The sequence below is a fragment of the Haliotis rufescens genome, unplaced genomic scaffold, assembly GCF_023055435.1.
Source record: "Haliotis rufescens isolate VD_foot unplaced genomic scaffold, xgHalRufe1.0.p SCAF_3, whole genome shotgun sequence".
NCBI classification, from domain to species: domain Eukaryota; kingdom Metazoa; phylum Mollusca; class Gastropoda; order Lepetellida; family Haliotidae; genus Haliotis; species Haliotis rufescens.
In genome coordinates this window covers 38,170,586-38,189,846 of record NW_025964001.1, presented here as the reverse complement: position 1 = coordinate 38,189,846, position 19,261 = coordinate 38,170,586, and the positions used below count along the sequence as shown (strand labels likewise).

The window sequence follows — 19,261 nt, the reverse complement described above, 5'->3', positions numbered from 1 at the left end:
CAGTCGTCTCAGGCGCCTCATGATCGTGGGTTCGAATCCTGGTTCGCCCCGATCATGTTTCTAGGTTTGTCAGCACCACACCCGTGACGATGGGTTTCACCAATATGTCACTTCGGGCTTTCCTCCGACATCAAGCTGATGCGCCGTGATGTTACTGGAATACTATTCAAACGGCGTTAAACCCAACTCACTCACTCACGGGGTGGTGGGTGTAGCCTAGTGGTTAAAGTGTACTCCCGTCGGTTCGACTCCTCTCATGGGCATAATATATAAAGCCAATTTCTGGTGTATCCCGCCGTGGTGTAGCTGGAATATTGCTAAAAGCGTAAATTCAAGCTCACTCACTCACTTACTCACTCACTCCAACCTCTCGTCACCTCATTCATTACAATGTCCCGTTTGTCCTTGAAGAATCCTTAAAATGGCCTACAATCAGAACTTCGTCTGTATTGTGTTTTCCCATACATAACAGGTTACGCTGGATGTCCAACGATCGAGTCACTTCCTTGAATGCTTCTTTGTGAGCCTGGTAATTCCTTCATCTATAAACCTCTTTAGTATAAGGTAGCTATTCATCGGTTAAAACGCACACTTGTAATGCGTCCTTCACAAGCATGCTAGTGCACTACTGTATGACAGAGAGAGTGCACAGCATACACAAGTGCTGTGTGCTCAGCGAACAGCGAGGCCATGCTGCTTGAATTTCCACGAACGCTCGTGGTTCTTGGAAATGTTTCATTTCTGCGAGGGCTCAGTAAATCTATAAGCCGTTTCCTTGAATATTACATGTTTATAGCTCCATGCACAGCTCCATGTTGAGATGAATTAAAATAAAAAATTAAAGACATTTACAAAGATATTTTCTTTATTTCGGACAAAACGTCATATACATATTTAATATACATGTATTATATACATTAATGTTATAAATACATACCAGAGAGAGAAAAAGAAAACAAATATTCGCGCAGAAAATTGAATTTTCAACATAAAACAACTGTACAGCCATGGTCCTTCGAATTCAATGTCCACGACCAGCGAAAGGAATTCACCAAACTCGGTTTCTCTGATTTTCATAACATCACCGCCAAGATCTGCGGTATTAGGTCTTAGCAAATTGTCCTAAGATAAACTGTCATATTAAGTCATATAACGTTACCAACAAGACAATATCTGCTGAATGACTCACATCTGTACCAGATACTTCAGGATATTTCTTTTCATTGGAACGATGATGCAAAGATTGAGCTGGACCACTTTAAACACCGGCCGAGTGTCATCACATGACTACCAGCTTTCACACCAAGGGTTATACCGTAATCTTGGTTAACATCCCTGGAACTCCACAACATTCACCTATAACCTTCGTCACCAGATCACACCGAAGCAACATATTGAAGATCATCATCAGTTTCAAACCATTCATTTTCCATTTATCCCTTCAAGTTGGTTTCGGGACTATCTTCTGTAATCTCGAAGTTGGTTCGGTCGGGGAACGTACTGGCCTCACAGGTTGAAATGGGAAGGCAAATAGCTGATAACTGGTCGCGCCTAAGCTGCCAGCCGTTGTCAACTTGTATTGGCCAGAAGACGGCACCAAGGGCCTTAACCCAGCATTAGCCATCATTGTTGGTCGGCTGGGGAACATCTGATGTTGACTGGTGCCATACGACATCGTCGCGGTAGAGGCGAGAGGTGGTATTCCTGGCTGTTGATGCAAAACCTGAACATCTGGAGCGACATGCTGCACATCATTATTGCCCCAAGGGGTTGCACAAAGGTGGTGAGGGGAACTCTGTATTGCAATTTGCGCAACCTGTTGCACATCAATGTTGGTATCCTGATTAAGATATATCGTGGTTGCAGGTTGTTGTGGAGCTTGGGGAAGACAAAGTTGACGACTCTGTACTGATGGGGGCGCTTGTAGAACAGAATGTGGACTTTGGGAAAAAACTGGAAGCTGCTGAACAGGATGGGCCGGGTCAGAATGCATTGGCACACATGCGGTCTGGGTGTCCGATGCATGTAGCCATTGCTGCATCACTTCTTGGTGAGTCTGTGTGACCGGTGTACCATTTGGTGGATTATTGCTAAGCTCATTAGCAATTAAGTGCATTGCATCCATCAGGAGATTGGATGATTCAATTGGTGTTGCAGAAACAAGACCTTGGCTCAACATTGGTGTAATAGGGGGTGGCGTTTGTTGGACAGAAGATTGACATTCCGACTTTGTTGCTACTTTACGTGGGGTCGGGGTGCCCCTTTTCTTTCTAGAGGTTCTCTTCTTATTTTTCTTGGGGTCCGTTTCTGATTCATTTATTTTTTCCTCAACCACAGTTGGTATTGTAGATTGCATGGGGGCCTGACTACCAGACATGTTCATAGAATCATCAGGTCTGGGGATGTTCGCTGTACTGGATGATGGAAAGATCAAAGCACAGGGTGTCGTTGTCATTGTTGTCAGAGCTGGATCAGAAGTAGGGGAATTAAATACATTAGCACACTGCTGAGTTGGTACATGGGAGTTGATGATCCTACCACTACTATCAAGACCAGCTCGACCAGGGCTGGCCATGGAGCCTGTCAAATGTTGAGCCGACACGCAGGAATCGTTTCCATTAAATAATTTGAGGCTGCTCGTATCTTGAGGCTCGAGCGTGTCCAGCCAATCATCTACATAATTCTGATCAAAAGCTTCTGGAGGTGACGAATGCTGGGATCCGTCATAACTGGCAGGGGACGTCTCGAGTAACATCTTCAATTCATCATCTTGTTCCTTGGTGACAATATGAGGCGAAGTAGACTGTCTGTCATATGGTTTGCCCTGATGACGGGACTGTAAAGTATGTTCCCTTGTTGGTCCCCTCGCTACAAGTTGATCCTGGCTGTCTCTTGGTGGAGAAGGATCACTGATTGAACATATTCCATCAGAGTCAATGTCACTCTCAACGTCACTCACATTTCCATCGGATTCCAGGGAGCTCTCAGACAAGCGTTCACTTCCCTTAGCACCACACTCATTGGACTGAGCATCAAGAGATGTATCTGAAGACTCTGTTTCAGGCACCCGAAGCTGTGTTGCACTCACAAGAGAACTGTGTGGCATGCCTTCAGGGTCATCTTCGTCTTTGACATCCAATCTGGACAACGCTTCATCTAGCCTCTTCACATTCTCATCATCCCCATTGTCAGTTCCAGAGGATGGTTCAGACCCTGCCTCCTCTTTGAGAATGATGTTTTCTCCCTTCACAGCTCCAACAGGGGCTGTCTGCTGTAGGCGTGGCATGTCGCCTGGCACAGACTCTCCAGTTTCAGACGGCGGCAGACAGTGTCCAGGATCGACCCCAAGGTTAGCTCTTCTCTGGCTTCCGTCCTCATCGATCCTATCGTCCTCCGTGTCCTTCTTTCTTCTCTCATCCGAGGACACAACAACGGGTATGGCCTCTACATCACTGTCTTTTGGGTGTGTCATTCTCAATTTGAATGAAGGTGTATCCGTCACTCTGAAACACAAACCAATTATTAAGAAATGTGTACATGAATCATGGGTCGGACATATACCGATAAACAGCAAGAAAACTAACTGCGCAATAGACATTAATGTGGGGACCAATGGCCATTGAGTGTACGCGTGCCTCGGTATTTGTGTTTATGTTTGTTTACCTCTGAACTGCCCACTACAACATCACTACCCACTACAACATACTTGAACATATTTCCCTGGATCACACGTCTGGATGCGGGGAGAATGAACATAAAATACTGATCCATTGATCACGTGGCATCCAAACTTAGACACACGTAGGCAAGGTCCCAAGGTTTCGAGACCTCTTCATACGTGTGATTATTACCTTGCATTACGTGGATCAAAATATACATGGCAGTTTCAATTCGAAAGGCGGCATACCGCTGACGACACAAAACAGTAAAAGCATCCGACATTTCAATCAAAATGACTGCCACGTGACCAGATGTGTTTTTTATGTGTTATATCTATATGTTGTTATGTTTTTATCATATGCGTAGACATGCGCAGATATACAGATATAAACTATTTCCAGCCCAGTTCCTACCGTTATCTATTGAGTCATATCAATATGTCTTACAGCATTGAGCTGCATATATCAATTCGCTTCGATATGTATGTTGCACGTTAGACTAAACTGCCGGACAAAAGAAAGTATTTGGTTGCTAAAATTAACAAACACAACCCAAGATATGTTTATTTGATGGTGATGTATTTGATACAGGTATCATAGACGATATTGGACATTAAGTTTGGTGTGTTTCTACAGCCTTGTAACTTGTTGATAACGTTGGGAATTCTTGCTCAAATTAAATTTCCAATTGGATGCTATATTTTGTTTGGGTCCCTCGCAGTAACATTGGTGAATGATATTCAAAACGATGTCAAAATGTACTCTCGTACTCTCAGTTGAGATTGATCACCAGTGCGTGAAAATTATTCGATTGTAAATCGATCAGCAATTTAGCTCAACATGATATTCATGAACACGTGATCAGACTTAAACGTGGTTCAGAGATGCACATAACACTACGTCATCACTACGTTTGGTTATCTCGATTAAAGGTTGCATACTTCGCGGAAGGCAAATAAAATACTTAATTTAAAAAAAATATATATATCGATTTCACATCAGATTATTAACTATTTTGTGAGTACCTAACCTTGGATTAACGCCGAGCTATATTTCAGTTATTAAAACAAAAGAACTCCGTGCCTTAGTAAGGAATCTCTGCCACATCCCGGCGTGTCAGCTTGAGATTGGAGGAAAGACCAAAGTGTTTATTTGCTTATGCTTATAATCCTAAACACACCGTTTGTATGTGAAGCTTATTATGTATATAACCCTAAACAGTTCGTGTTCATTTTGATTATTTGTGCATATAACCCTAAACATCGCATTTATATCTTGTTTTTATATTTATATTTATATATATTTCACATTTATTCATATAACTTTACATAGCTTATTTGCTTATTATGTGTGTTCTTTCATTATATATCCAAACCAAATCATTTATTAATTTTGTATGTTGATGCATGTAACCCCAAACAGTTCATTTATCTATTTTTTCATTTTTTTGTATATATAACTCTACATAGCTAATTTACTGATTATGTTTATTTAAGTATTAATTATTTAAAACAGATCATTTATTAATGTTGTATATTTATGTATGGAACAACAACAGCTCATTTAATTATTATATCTATTTTAGGTATGTAACACCAAACAGTTCGTGTATTTTTTATTTTTTTATATAATCCAAAACAATTAATTTATTAATTTTGTATTTTTATGTATGTAACTACAACAGCTCATATAATCATTGTCTGTTTTATGTATGTAACACCAAACAGTTCGTGTATTTATGTTTCATGTACACAATCCAAAGCAGCTCATTTATTCATTTTGTATACTTATGTATGTACTTACAACATTTCATATAATTATGTATTTTTTATGTATGGAACACCAAAAATTTAATGTATTTATTTTTATTTATTTGTGACACGAAACAGCTGACAAAAATGCAAATTACTTAAAAGAAAACACACATACCCCTGAATTTCCAATCAACTGATCAGCCAAACGGGTGACACAATGGAAGGGCACCCATAATTAGGAGCGCCTGTATTCCCTAATCATCACTATACAGCACTGTTTGAAAATACTTTCTCACTGCAAAAGGCACATTTTATACTCAAATATCGCTTAAATCAACATGATGTTGCAAACAAAATTAGATTAACACATGACAACAATATTTATTTTTAAATGTCATAATGAGATTGCTGTTTGTTGAAAGTTATAATATTAATATTTCACCACCAGGATGTAATCACGAACAAGATCCGCAATGAACGTTTTGTGGGTAAGCTGCACCGGAGGCGTAACTGCAATTCTGCCATGAACACGGTACAACCTCGATATCCAGTTACACGGCGAGGGAAGTAGCTTTTTAAATCGGAATACTATACAATGGAGACTGAAGTTAATACTGCTTAAACACATTTCAGCTGTCCTGTAATGTTAGTTCCGCGATATAAATCCTTTGTGTATTTCAGCGTATGCACCCTTGTGCAAAAGAGATAAACGATTTGTAACATTGATAAACGATTTGTAATTTATTTATTTTACGTATATTTTTGCATGTAATAAATTTTGGTGACCTGTCTTTTCTGAACATGCCCCTCCCCCCCCCCCCCCCCCCAAAAAAAAAAAAGAAAAAAGAAGAAATTAATTAATCGATAATTTTTTTTAATGTAATACAAATAATAATACCCCACCCGCACGACCCCCCAATAATAATTGAATACATGACCTATAAGGATAGGACAACATACAGATCAAAGTAAAAACCCATTTAACACAACCAATTGAACTCTGCAAGTTTAACTTGCGTCACCAACCCGCCTTCAAATTGTTCCATAATACCAAGTTCGTGCTGAACGCTGTACACGATACAATAGCTACGTTATTCGGCTGTTTTCTGTGCCAGGATGGCCTATGAACTAACATACGTCACTGCTTTAGACATACAAAGATATAGATTAATATACCTGTATACTACTACTCACCTATATACAGCACCAGCTAGGTGATTTTTCTGTGTTGGCGGAAGAAACAACTTTATGATCTGGTCCCACACAGGAATTCTCCACTCTCTGAGTCACAACCTCAGCTTTGGATTCCAAGTCTCTAAATTGAACTGACATTAGGCAAGCACATTTAAATACACACCGTCTCACTGGTTTGTAAACCTAAGTCCAAATTTAGACTATTCGATCATATATAAGAACAAGCTTCGTGTAGTTCATTGACTAAGCTCGGCGTACAATCTTCGGCGAACCTAGTTTCGTTTTGCAGTACTCGGAAGTAGGATATAAATAGCATGTGCATTCGGAAGATATCGTGTTAGAACGTGAACGATCGGAACGGGATAACAAGTGTACGCTATGCAGACGGCTCGCGAGTGCAGCGCTGAATGTAATCTGAGATGGTGCACTCTATTTGCGGTTCAAATTCGCAGTTGTGCTATCTGAAATAATTCTGAGAAACGAACCGAGTATGGGTTTTGTATTTGGGAAATTGTGTCAATACATTTAAGGCATCTGTTTTGCCCAGCAAGCTGTTCAACTGCACGGAATTCGACTTTTGAAACAGCTAAGCCATCCCCGAGTTCTCGTCTGACGAACCTAACGACATGTTGACTATTTCAAAATGTGTTGAAATAATTATGTTGTATATTATTAATCATCGTAAGTTGAGAATGCAATGACCGAGCATTTCGAAATGTCTCGACATGACATAATTGAATTCGTAAACATATTGGCTAGGAATTGACAACTGTGATAAAAAAATTGATACATTTCACATATGTGCGATAAAATAACACACGTTTCCAGCGCACTAGATCGAAGGTTAGTTTCGAAAAGTGTTGACATTATCGTGGTGAATTAACGCTAAACACAATGGAATACAGTGAATTTGTGTTTCACAATGTCGCAGGCGTTTAACATGATTCACCAGTTCTTTTCAACAGTCCTTTTCATTTGACCGTGTGGATTCCCAGTGTATCAACGTCCAGAACACACCCTGGTGCTTCCATTATCAGTTTCTATGACACGTTAACACACGGGAAATGAACATGCAGATCCTATTCGAAATTTATTCTAACTATTCATTACTCTAATGAACGCAGAACGTGTGAAATTGATGGACATATAATGTCGCTCCAAAGCTTTGCCCGAGCACGTGAAATACGTTCCTTGACCTGTATTGATGTTACCAGGAAATCAAAATTCTAATATGGCTCCACTATCTATTGTCGATATAAATATAAAGGAAACACCATGATGGAAACACATGCGACACTTCCATACGACAATGTTCATCGATTCCTGCTCCATACAGCTGTTTGTGAATATATATACTCTTAGCAAATGTGGCTGACATATCAAACTTATGGTCGTGCGGCTAGAGAATCCATCAAATACACAACCACTTACACTGACCTTGTCTCCAGACACGTTAACCTGTACACACAACAAACTGACCTTGTCTCCAGACATGTCAACATGTACACACAACAAACTGACCATCTCTCTATCCACGTGTTGGATCTGATTTTACGAAGTTAAAGCTCCCGTTGGCACAACGCCGGGTGATATCCTCCATATATGTATCGTCTCCACTGATGTCCTCATGTGAAGCTGCCCTTCCTCGTCATCCATGGTCCTCCTTGGTACCACTATGGTCCTCACCATGGTCCTCCTTGGTATCGCTATGGTCCTCCATGGCCTCACCCTGGTCCATGGTGGTTTTCATTGTCCTTAATGATCCCACCTCCTTCCTCGATGGTCTCACCATGGTGTTATCTGTTGTAATTCTGGGTATCATTTTGACTCATAATAATCCAATGCGGCCTCACTATAGTTCAATGCTGTCTCACCATGTTCCGTGATGGTTTAAGATTATCAGTCTCATCATGTTCTTAGTTGGTATAATTCTGTAACCATCTGTCCTATAATACTCCAGTGGGGTCTAACATGGCCCTCAATACAGCTATCCTCTCCCTCCAACCTGGTGGCAGATTCGTGGTTAGACCTCTTCAGTAATCTGGTCCCATTTCCAGGAAAGTGATTATTTCTAGGAGGCTTGTTAGTCTTATAACGGCTGTTCCAAGAAGGGGCTGCAACTCTCTGCGGCTGATTGCGCGTAGATCAGAACGGATAGCCTTGATGATGATGATGATGATGATGATGATGATGATGATGATCGAGTAACTAAGGAAATGCTTCTTTCTTCTGTTTCTCTTCGAAATTCGGTATCATTTCTTTTGGCGACTACTAAAATCGTGACTAAGATTAAGATGCCTGTTTCACATTCCATCATCACAAAGAGTAAAACGTAGGACGAGTACTGTCGCCATGTGCACGGAACCATCATGATTCTGTATACAAACCAACAAAACATTCTATAGAGGGACCTATGTTAAAGTCCTGTGCAAGTTTGGACTCATTATCGTCAGTTGATGACGTAATATGACGAAGAACAAGAAGCTGTCAGAAACATTTAAGAAGTTGCATAAGTAAAATGTTTTCAGCAGACAAATAGATCATCAGCATTAAAAGTGAATATTTAAAGCATATTGATGCCTTATACATTCTAGTGCCGTTTTTCGAGGAGATTTGTCTTTGAGGCACACAAGTTGTCCTACAGTGGTGTAAAGCATTACCTTACCAGTGATACGACAAAATCCTCTCTAAACGAACACTGTGATGCGTAATTTTAAGGACAGTGGCATAGTGACCTAACTGTATATTTACCGTTATGTCGTTACAATTGAAGTTAAAGAAATCATGCCACATGTACATGTACACACAACGAAGGACACCGTGACAAGCTACGGTTTAGCAAACCTAACTTCGGATACTTCCGGGAAGCAGACTGAAGGCTATACAACCACCGTTAATAAAAGTGACAAATTCCTTTCCATAATCAATAAGGCATCTCTGCTAGAGCCCATTGTAAGATTCTGACTATAGTATGAGTATGTGTTTATGAAGGACTATCAAAGTGTGATGATACCAGGTGTTCGCGAAGCAGGACGGGGATACACACAAACACGATATGCTGTGTCAACAGCGCATGCTAAATCTTAAAGAACTTTTTTCTTTGGTAGCGAGACACCTTTAACGCTTTAGCATGGTTATGTCATTTGTACTGTTATATTGAACCTATTGCAATCCTGCTTTATCTCGAAAGCCATCAGGAACATATCCAGTTATCGTCGTTCGACACAACCGGTAATACGACGTCGTGCAAATACCTTGTTCTCTTTCGGGGCCATATTGTTACATAGAGAATCTCACCCGAGTGTCTTTTGATATCGAAACGAGTTGATAAAAATGGAATAATTCCGAAGCCTGCCGAGGATTTTCGCAACTTTTATCAACGAGTGTTGATATATTTGATATCAAAAGACACGAGGGTGAGATTTTATTTATCATCCAACATCCTTCTTCCAACTTTTACAGTTTGTAGACAGTTATTAGCAGTGTCTTTAGTGTAAAGAGTACTGCTAACAGCTTCAGTAACAGTGCCATTAGTGATGTCATTTGATTGTGACGTCACAATGGTCTGCAACGCATTGTGATGCAATTTTCATTGTAGCGATATCTCATACAAGCGATATCTCCTGTGGGAGCCAGTTTGGGATGATAAATTGTCGTAACTTTTGTTGGTTTGTTTGTTGTTTAACACCGCACTTTGCAATATTCGAGCTATATGACGGCGGTCTGTAAATAATCGAGTTATGACATCATGAGCATTGATCTACGCAATTGGGATACGATGACATGCATCACAACCAAGTCAGCGAGCCTGACCACCCGATCCCGTTAATCGCCTCTTACGACAAGCATGAGTCCATGGATTTCCATGTGTAAGACGTTCCCTTGTAGAATTTTGTATATTTTTCAAACTAGAGATTGTTACATCGATGTACATACATGTATGCTACTCATTTTATTGAACATGTGCGTGAATTTAAGCATGGAAGATATATTATAACTTACCCATAAAATCAGTATAAATCAAGGAAGTATGCTATAAGCATTTATATATGTAATTTGTATCCATAAAAAAAGTATTTATTTGCGTTCATCAAACCACAAAAGTACAAAAGTATCAATGCATCGTTCACCATTAGTTGATAAACACGAAAACTACAATTAGATGATATTAGAGTATCAACAAAGTTGGCGATAGAACGGGTTAGTACTGTACAAACGCCGAAGACCCGGGTTCGATTCCCGACATGGGTACAATGTGTGAAGCCCATTTCTGGTGTCCCCTGCCGTGATATTGCTGGAATATTGCTAAAAGCGGCGTAAAACCATACTCACTCACTCACTCACTAGTACTGTACAGTTATCTGACTGTGTTTATGAATCACTATCACATGATGATGATGCCACATGTGCGCGAAAAGTTGACCGTATCCTGTCCCACCTGTGGCCCCCGAAACAAACGCATGCAAAGGAAAGTCAATTGTTCACCTGGAAAACACTATAAGCATTTGGAAAGCTTTTCTAAGGTCCATGCAAGGTCCAACAACCCCTGACCAAGATCTTGAGTTATATGCTGGAGCTGCCGGATGTGTTGATGCACATGAGGGACAGTGGACTATTGGCAAGTTGAAGTCACCCCTCTTGTCATACGCTCTTCGGGATAGTGTGTTGTTACTCTGATTACGTATGTATATGTCAGATCAGTGATGATGTGATAATACAGTGATGACACAACGGTGTCTTGTGTCAGTGTCGTGTATTCGGTTACACTTAACTTACAGACATGTGCATGTGTAAGAGTGAATATTATACTACCCTATTGTTTATCCCGGGGATGAAATTCTCTAGTGTTAGGATGAATCTCCCTAGTGTATTTGAACCCATACCAGTATGTTTAATCCTATCAACATATATTTGTTGATAGGATATATATATATATATATATATATATATATATATATATATATATATATATATATATATATATATATATATATATGTGTGTGTGTATGTATATGTATATGTGTGTGTATATATATGTATATATATACTTTTGAATACTCTGTTCCATCCATGGTTGATCAAATCAACTGACAATGTCAATGTCAAATTTCAAAGTCATGAAGTCATGTGATGTGCTGACAGCATGAATGTCATGACAGCATGCAATTCATGTGCAAAGGAAGACTGTCATGGGATAATATACACTGATTCAAGTCAGTGTAAATTTATCCAAGGATACATTTTTCTATTTCCACTTAGATATGTTTCACTGAGATAAATTGCCCTCATTTTTTTTACATAACCTATCCCAGATTTCCCACACTAAGGTAGGATACTATACTCTAGAGTAAAACTTCCCCCGGGATAATATTTAGGTAGGATATAATCCTTGCTTACATATGCACACACAGCACGGCGACGTCATCTTGTATGAAGTCTGGCACTCGCGAGATGTCGTTATATATTACACACTAATTTTAACATTTAACATAACAAAGACATACACGCGTGCGCACACGTAGACACACACACGTAGACACACACACACACACACACACACACACACACACACACACACACACACACACACACACACACACACACACACACACACACACACACACCACCCCACCCCACCCATCCCCACCCCAGGACAGGAAAGTACTCTCCTACTGGTAATAGTTTAGCTGAACTTTGCAATGACAATACTCCTCACACTGAGATGGTCTATGAAGATTTTCCGTGACTATTACATTAGCCTTGGTCATCTGGTACTCCGTCTTGTCTTTATAAATGTACCCATCCATTGTTGGTCCATACATGATATCACCTGGTAGATTTATTTCCCCACAAAAATAAGGTAATTTCGCGTATACTTGGAAGAACTGTTTATACTATAGTTGTAAGACATTCAAAATTTGTACTCGAAAATTATATTTCGCGCTACAGATTCTATTCATTTTGCCAAGAGCCATGTTCAGTTCTTATTAGCAACTGACATGCAAGCATATATAATGTTTAAAATGTTTACGCATTTATACAACAGCAAGTTATTCTTTCTTTGATGTTAAATTGTTTCTCTGCTTTGCTAAGAGCTCTGCTGGTAAATACAATGACAGTTTTTTTTCAATCTTAAATTAGACTCACCACCCTGACCCCGTTTTAAATTCCTTATCAAATTTGGGGTTAGATATAATTTGGGTTAAGTAAGTAATTTTGTTTATTGTTGTCTGTACAAAATTATCTCCCTTATTGAAAGTTTGTGTAAGGGTGCCACAGATGAAGCAAAGTAATTCACAAATCGACTATAATACAAGCACATGATCTCAATAATTCAGTGTTACTTTTCATGTTTTATTGATATACCTTGACATATATTTTATTTCCCTTTCAAACTGTTCGCATTTCTTGGTTACAGCATCAACCCTGGCTTGTTCAAGCATTAAGTACTTGTGGGAGTTTGTCAAGATTGTCACTGGAATGTTTCTTACGGACAATCATATTATCAATATAAATCAACCAAGTGTCCCCAAGTCCCGTTAGTGCCCTCTGCTGAAGTCTGGAGAAACAAGCAGGACCATGAGACAAATGGTATTCTAGTGAAATGAGATAACCCTAAATGGCGTAGAAAAAGGCTGTTACAAATCTTTATCTTCAGATTAAATTTCAATTAGCCAATAGCCAAAAGTACAATCCAGGCAAATGAACAGGCTAATTCCTGATAACATATAATACGTAAATCAGTGTACTATTCTCAGGCGAAAATTTAAACAGCGAAAATCAATGCAAAATCTGGATTCCCCATTTGTTTTGTACTGATCCAATCAGTGATGATCAAGGACTAGGTGATTGTTTAATAAACCCTGATTTTGCCTTTCTTGAAACATCCACCTGTTTAAAGTATGTTAATTGTAATTAGTACAATGCAGTACATGTAGGTCGGAATCGTCGTAAGAGAAAACATCAGATTATCAGACTGCTTTTTGACAGGTCTCCATGTTGGATCTGTGAATTCCATTCATTATTCTTATTATGTGCTATTTGTTTCTTGTCTCGGTGTCCTGTCCCCAGATTTGACATTAATGCTATCTGTGAGGTAATCCGGCCTATCACATATTGTTTTCTCATTAAACTTCAGACAACATTTGCTTTTGATTTTGAAATTTATCTATATCTATGGACAGTAGGTTTAGTGACAAATGCCAAATGGGTTAAATGTTTCTCAAATTTGTCGTGTGGGATAGCGTGGAAAAGTCAAATGTTTTGACAGAATTGAACTTTATTCTTTCTGAAATTGCAAAGACTTTGAGTTCTGAGAATTCAACTTCTCGCAAAATATTTCTGTGAATATAAAGAAAGTTCATCATTGATTATATGATGGATTATGGTTAATCACTGAGACATTGATTTAGTATATTTAATTCTATGTTGACTTTTTCGATGTAAGTGAAGTTTTATTTATCCAAATAGAAAATCTAAACTGTCAGAAAGAATGCATGTTTATATCATTCAATTTAATCTTAAGATAGTGTTCAGTTAGTTTTCTACACTCTGAATGTACGCAATATGTACAGCAACTTATTCATTCGAGGAAACCTGATTCGATCTGAACATGACATAATAATGTATTTGCCCAAAACTAATCATATAGAACTGATCAATGTGTGTGCACGTTTATACCTGATGCCATCTTTTCTAAACGGTTGTATAAGGAATGCTTATGCATACATATTGAAACGTTTCTCGAGCTATTATCTTCAGATATTATCATATTCTTTATGCTAATATAAGAAATAATTATGCAAATACAGTGAACACTTTATTTCCAGCAATAGTATCCAATATTATATATGATTGTACAAGTAATGCTTCTATACATATTAAAACGTTTATCGAGGAAGTATCAGAATATAGTATCACATTCTTTCTTGAACTGTTTATCAAGCAGCTTTCTAAATATAGTATGACATAATATAGGGTTATATAGATAGTGCTGATGGAAATATTGAAAACGTTAAGGTAAATCTATAGGTTGTATTCTGTGTTGTTTAATAAATATAAGCAACAAATAACCTTTTCATAATCATGATTAAAGCTGTATGACCATATAATAAGCATGTGTGTTTATATTAATACCAAATAGTCAAGCCAGGTGTTCGCGAAAAATCCAGTCCCAATCGTTGGCATCCATTTAAAAACTTAAATTTGCGAACAGGTATCTTAACATGGAATGACACACTGTTATTTATAAACTGCCGGGCTAAAGACATTATACACTAATGTACATGTGTGATGGTGGCTACAACTGAAACAAACAAGAAATGGATATTCGATGGTGATGTATTTGATACGGGTATCAGTGTTGTATTTAGGAATTAAAATCTGCAGTGTTTCGGCGAGTGTTTTCAGTCTGGTAACGTTTTGTAATGTTTTGATCTGATTCTCAGTTGTGTGTTTTCCTTTCCCCGGCATTTTGCAAGAAATGCTTAGGCTTCATCTTCAAAAGTATTTTTTTACGAACAAGTATTTAAAGATTATTTAAATGATTACAAAAGTAATGCTCATGCTTCATATTGAAACATTTATAGAGCAAGGATATAAATATTGTATCATATTCGAAATAGCTATGCAAATATATTGAACATTTTTTCGGCCAAATATATGAAAATAGCATTATATCATATATGATTATATAAGAGATGCTTATGTACACGTTATACATGACCATTTCTTTTAAAACCATACAGTATATATATATATAAGGGTTTTTTTCCGAGGAAGTAACAAAAATCCTCATCTTTATTGTCAATTAAATAAAAGTGAAAAATACATTTTCATAATCATAAGAAATATCTGCTGAGAGAAGAGTCCATTGTACGATATGTTTATGAATAGTGATTATATCAAAGAAAGCATATATGTCCCATCTCGTCACAAACGCATGCAAAGTCAAGTCAAAATAGGGAATGGCATTGTACATCATTTTGCATCCAATTTGGAAATATCCTTCACATGTCTTCCATAAACCCCTTGGAAAGCTCTACTGAGTCCTTGAACGTTGTAACCCTGATCAAACACGTTTTGAGCGGGAATCGCATGACGCTCTTTGAAATATTGGTAGAACAGAATGCTCGATTGTACCTCAAAACTTCTTTTGATTTTGCCAACCAGAGCAGAAATTCCAATTCATGAGCATAAACAAACAGATCACAGTAAGGTGGGGTGCACAATTGTTGCCCCTGGGGATGCCTACTACTTATCTGAACATCTTACCCCAAATATTCAGATAGACATTATCAGTGAAGATGTCTAGAATTTCAAATTTTGCTTTCTCAAAATCTTTAGATGACATTTGCTTTCATTTTTTGACAAATTGTCCCGAACCTAAAAATCAATACATGATCCCCACGTTCATTGCCCCATAGATCAAGGGATGAAGTCGTTTGTGTTTCGCGTGGGTTTGTGGAGTGCAGTTGGAAAATCAAATGTTTTGATATAATTAAACCATAATTTATTTTCTGAGAAAATGTTTCTTTCTGAGAAATGCTTATGTACATATATTGTACAGTTCCGTGTTAAAGTATGTAAAAACAGATTCAAATTGTCTGTAAGGTTATTTAAGTAACAATTATGCACATATTGAAAGGTTTATCAAGCAGGTTTCTAAATATAGCATAGCATTCTTACGGTTATATGTTCTAAACAAACTGCCGTATTCTAAATATAGTATGTTATTATATATCAATGTCTACATTGGTCATGTGAATACTGAAATAGTCATGCACTGTACTTGATTCACTGAAATCAGTTACCTTTTCTGATTTTCTGAGTCGTTGTGTGTAAAGGATGGAATATTTCTCTGAGTATTAACATACCATGCAAACAATTCTGCGAGTAAAATTACATGAATTTCCTGTGTAAACACAATAAATCTTCTTAAATGCAAATCGAGTGAAAAAAGTCTTCTGTTTCCATCCATGATCGTTATTACCCGGAAAACATTCATTCCTTTATTAATGTTCAAGAATACCCATTTGACGTAAGCCATTTAAAGTTGACCATGTTGATACTTTCGCACGCCGCAAACGGGCCTTTCGTGGGAGCTCGCATTTCCTGGAAAAGTGGTTTGACCCAGTTACATGTAGGAAAAATATCACTCGATTATTGACATTGTTTTCTGACACTCTTGGTGCCCTTTGCCCGTATGTAGCATATGCCAATAAGGTGCATTTGTGTCGGTGAATCTTAACAAAACAAAATGGAATCTCCGGGAATTTGTTGCTTTGAAACAAGACAGCGACATTGTTATATAATCGCCTCACTAGTGTCTCGCAGATAAGCTTACACAAAGCGGATTTTTTTCATGATCGGGACCGTATTAAAAATGTTAAATAAATAATGTTCAACTTTTAAAATTAATGAAAAAAGTCCTTTGGTTAAAATGAGTGAGATTGTATCGATGTGAATGTTAAGTGTGTAGACAGGATTTCGGCATGACATTTCCACTGATAAGCACGTCGACAGGTTTTGATAGGGTCCCTTTCATAATCGTCATAAGCAGATCCTGGTTTGTAATTGTCGCCTTGAAGTCAGGCGTCTGAATTGGACAGCTGCCAATATGTCAACGTGTCGCGCGGGGCGGATAGATTGACACACATGCCATGAGGAAACATAATGGAAAGTATATACCTTGACTGGTGGCGAGAGGGTGGGGCTGTTTTCATATTTATTGTTCAAACAACTCCTCCACCTTTTTGTATTTCACAATCGAGCCGTTACGTCAAAAGCAAACCTAACTCAAGTTGAGATAGCTAAATGGGCAAAGGAAATGGGCAAAGTATAGCCAAGGTAAATGTATCCACAATCATATTTAATCACAAATATTGTTCTGTTCTATATAAATGTAACAAGTGAACTAACCATTTCAGTGGATCTCAACATGGACAAAACTGTTGGAGATGTTCAATGAGTGAATGTTTATTTAATGAAGTAAAAACGTAGATTCTTTCTTTTGGTAAATACATGTAGCTGTACATCTTATAGATGTTCCAAGAGAAAATAATATAATATCTACCTATATACCACTTTATAGTGTCTCAGATCGCGGTATGTAAAGAAAACTTGGTGCTCAAAGTGAAGCCCTTTTCCCTCTACATTGATGATACATCTGTGTGTTTAAAGTTGATTTTGACAGCCCGGGCCAAGTCGGACCCACCACAAGCCAAACACTTTTGATAGAGACTATGTTGAGATTGGAGAGGGGAAAGGGCTTCACTTTGAGCACCTTGTTTTCTTTAAATACGATGTACTGTGACATTATAAAGTATTTTATAGGTAGATACAATACTAAGCTACAGATATTAACACATTTGATGATACATCTGTGTGTATAATTGATTTTGACAGCCCGGGACAAGTCGGACCGAGCACTAGCCAAACACTTCTGATAGAGACTATGTTGAGAATGTAGAGGGAAAAGGGCTTCACTTTGAGCACCTTGTTTTCTTTAATTACAGCCATCTGAGACACTATAAAGTGGTATTTAGGTGGATATAATACTAATCTATAGATGTGAATCCATTTGATGATACATCTGTGAGGTTTAAGTTGATTTTGACAGCCCGGGCCAAGTCGGACCGAACACTTCTAACAGGGATTTTCTTAAGAAAATACAGTAAAAGTGCTTGACTTTAACGGCCCAGTTGTCTTTGAATGCGATATACTGTGACACTATAAAGTGGTATATAGGTAGATTTAATACTAATCTATAGACGTAAACACATTTTAAGATACATCTGTGCGTTTAAAGTAGATTTTGACCGCCCGGGCCAAGTCGGACCCAACACAAGCCAAACACTTCTAAAAGAGACTATGTTGAGAATGTAGAGGGGAAAGGGCTTCACTTTGAGCCCCTTGTTTTCTATAAATACTGCGATCTGTGACATTATAAAGTGGTGTATAGGTAGTTATAACACTAATCACACCCCTACACGCCAAGGTCGGTGAGAAGCATTCTAATCAAAGAATACACAGTCAAGACATTGACTTTTCTACGAGACTCACGGTATGTAGTCATAATCATCAGTTTATTACATTGTTGAAGGTGCATTTTTATTCAAACTCAATTAAATGAGCAAAACTATACGTTTGTGGACATGTGAGATCTGGCTAGATATGCGCGTTTCGTTTTATTATTCTGCAATCCATTTTTAGTATGGCCCGGCCCGACTTTTAGGCAATCCCCAGGAAATGTTAATCGTGAAATGGGTAAAGGGAGGTAATTCTGAGAGGGCCTCTTATCATCAGCCAAAGGAACTGTTAGCATCGACCATATCAATTTTCGGTGCCAATTCTGATGTGTCGTCATAAAATCATGGTTAAGTTAAGATTTAATCGACTTACAGAAACTTAAATAAACTCAAGACCACGTGTAAGAAACAGATTAATTTTTTTAACTTTTATTAACTGATGAAACACATGATAATTCGGTGTAAATATGTTGATGTAAATTCTACCATATAAGTAAATATGTTGAAATATTTAGCGCCGTTCACAATCACTGGAGCGGTATTGATTTACATTCGATATTTGATATTTTAAAGAAGTTTCATTTGTGATGATTTCTGAATCATTGGTTTTGTAAGTGATATAAAA

At 38.1% G+C, this 19,261-nt stretch overlaps 1 protein-coding gene across 4 annotated transcripts; it reads right to left on the bottom strand.

Annotated features, from left to right (window-relative positions):
* Nucleotides 1-203: 203 nt before the first annotated feature.
* Nucleotides 204-6,185, bottom strand: LOC124118436. Of its 4 annotated transcripts, none has more exons than XM_046480550.2 (2): nt 3,707-3,845; nt 204-3,503 (listed from the first exon to the last, which is right to left on the bottom strand). In XM_046480550.2, exons 1-2 carry the CDS (start codon nt 3,769-3,771, stop codon nt 1,442-1,444), a joined length of 2,127 nt encoding a protein of 708 aa, XP_046336506.2. In that variant the 5' UTR covers nt 3,772-3,845; the 3' UTR covers nt 204-1,441. The 4 variants fall into 4 exon arrangements, with proteins under 4 accessions (XP_046336506.2, XP_046336516.2, XP_048258888.1 ...); XM_046480560.2 differs by lacking the exon at nt 3,707-3,845 and adding an exon at nt 5,589-6,185 and having other exon boundaries at nt 828-3,503; XM_048402931.1 differs by lacking the exon at nt 3,707-3,845 and adding an exon at nt 3,852-4,940 and having other exon boundaries at nt 828-3,503.
* Nucleotides 6,186-19,261: the final 13,076 nt, after the last annotated feature.

Excerpts from the sequence above, each read along its gene's own strand:
- LOC124118436 (XM_046480550.2), bottom strand. The coding sequence starts at position 3,771 with ATGGATCAGTATTTTATGTTCATTCTCCCCGCATCCAGACGTGTGATC. Across the intron at positions 3,504-3,706 it reads ATCCAGGGAAATATGTTCAA|AGTGACGGATACACCTTCAT; the intron begins GTATGTTGTAGT and ends TTTGTGTTTCAG.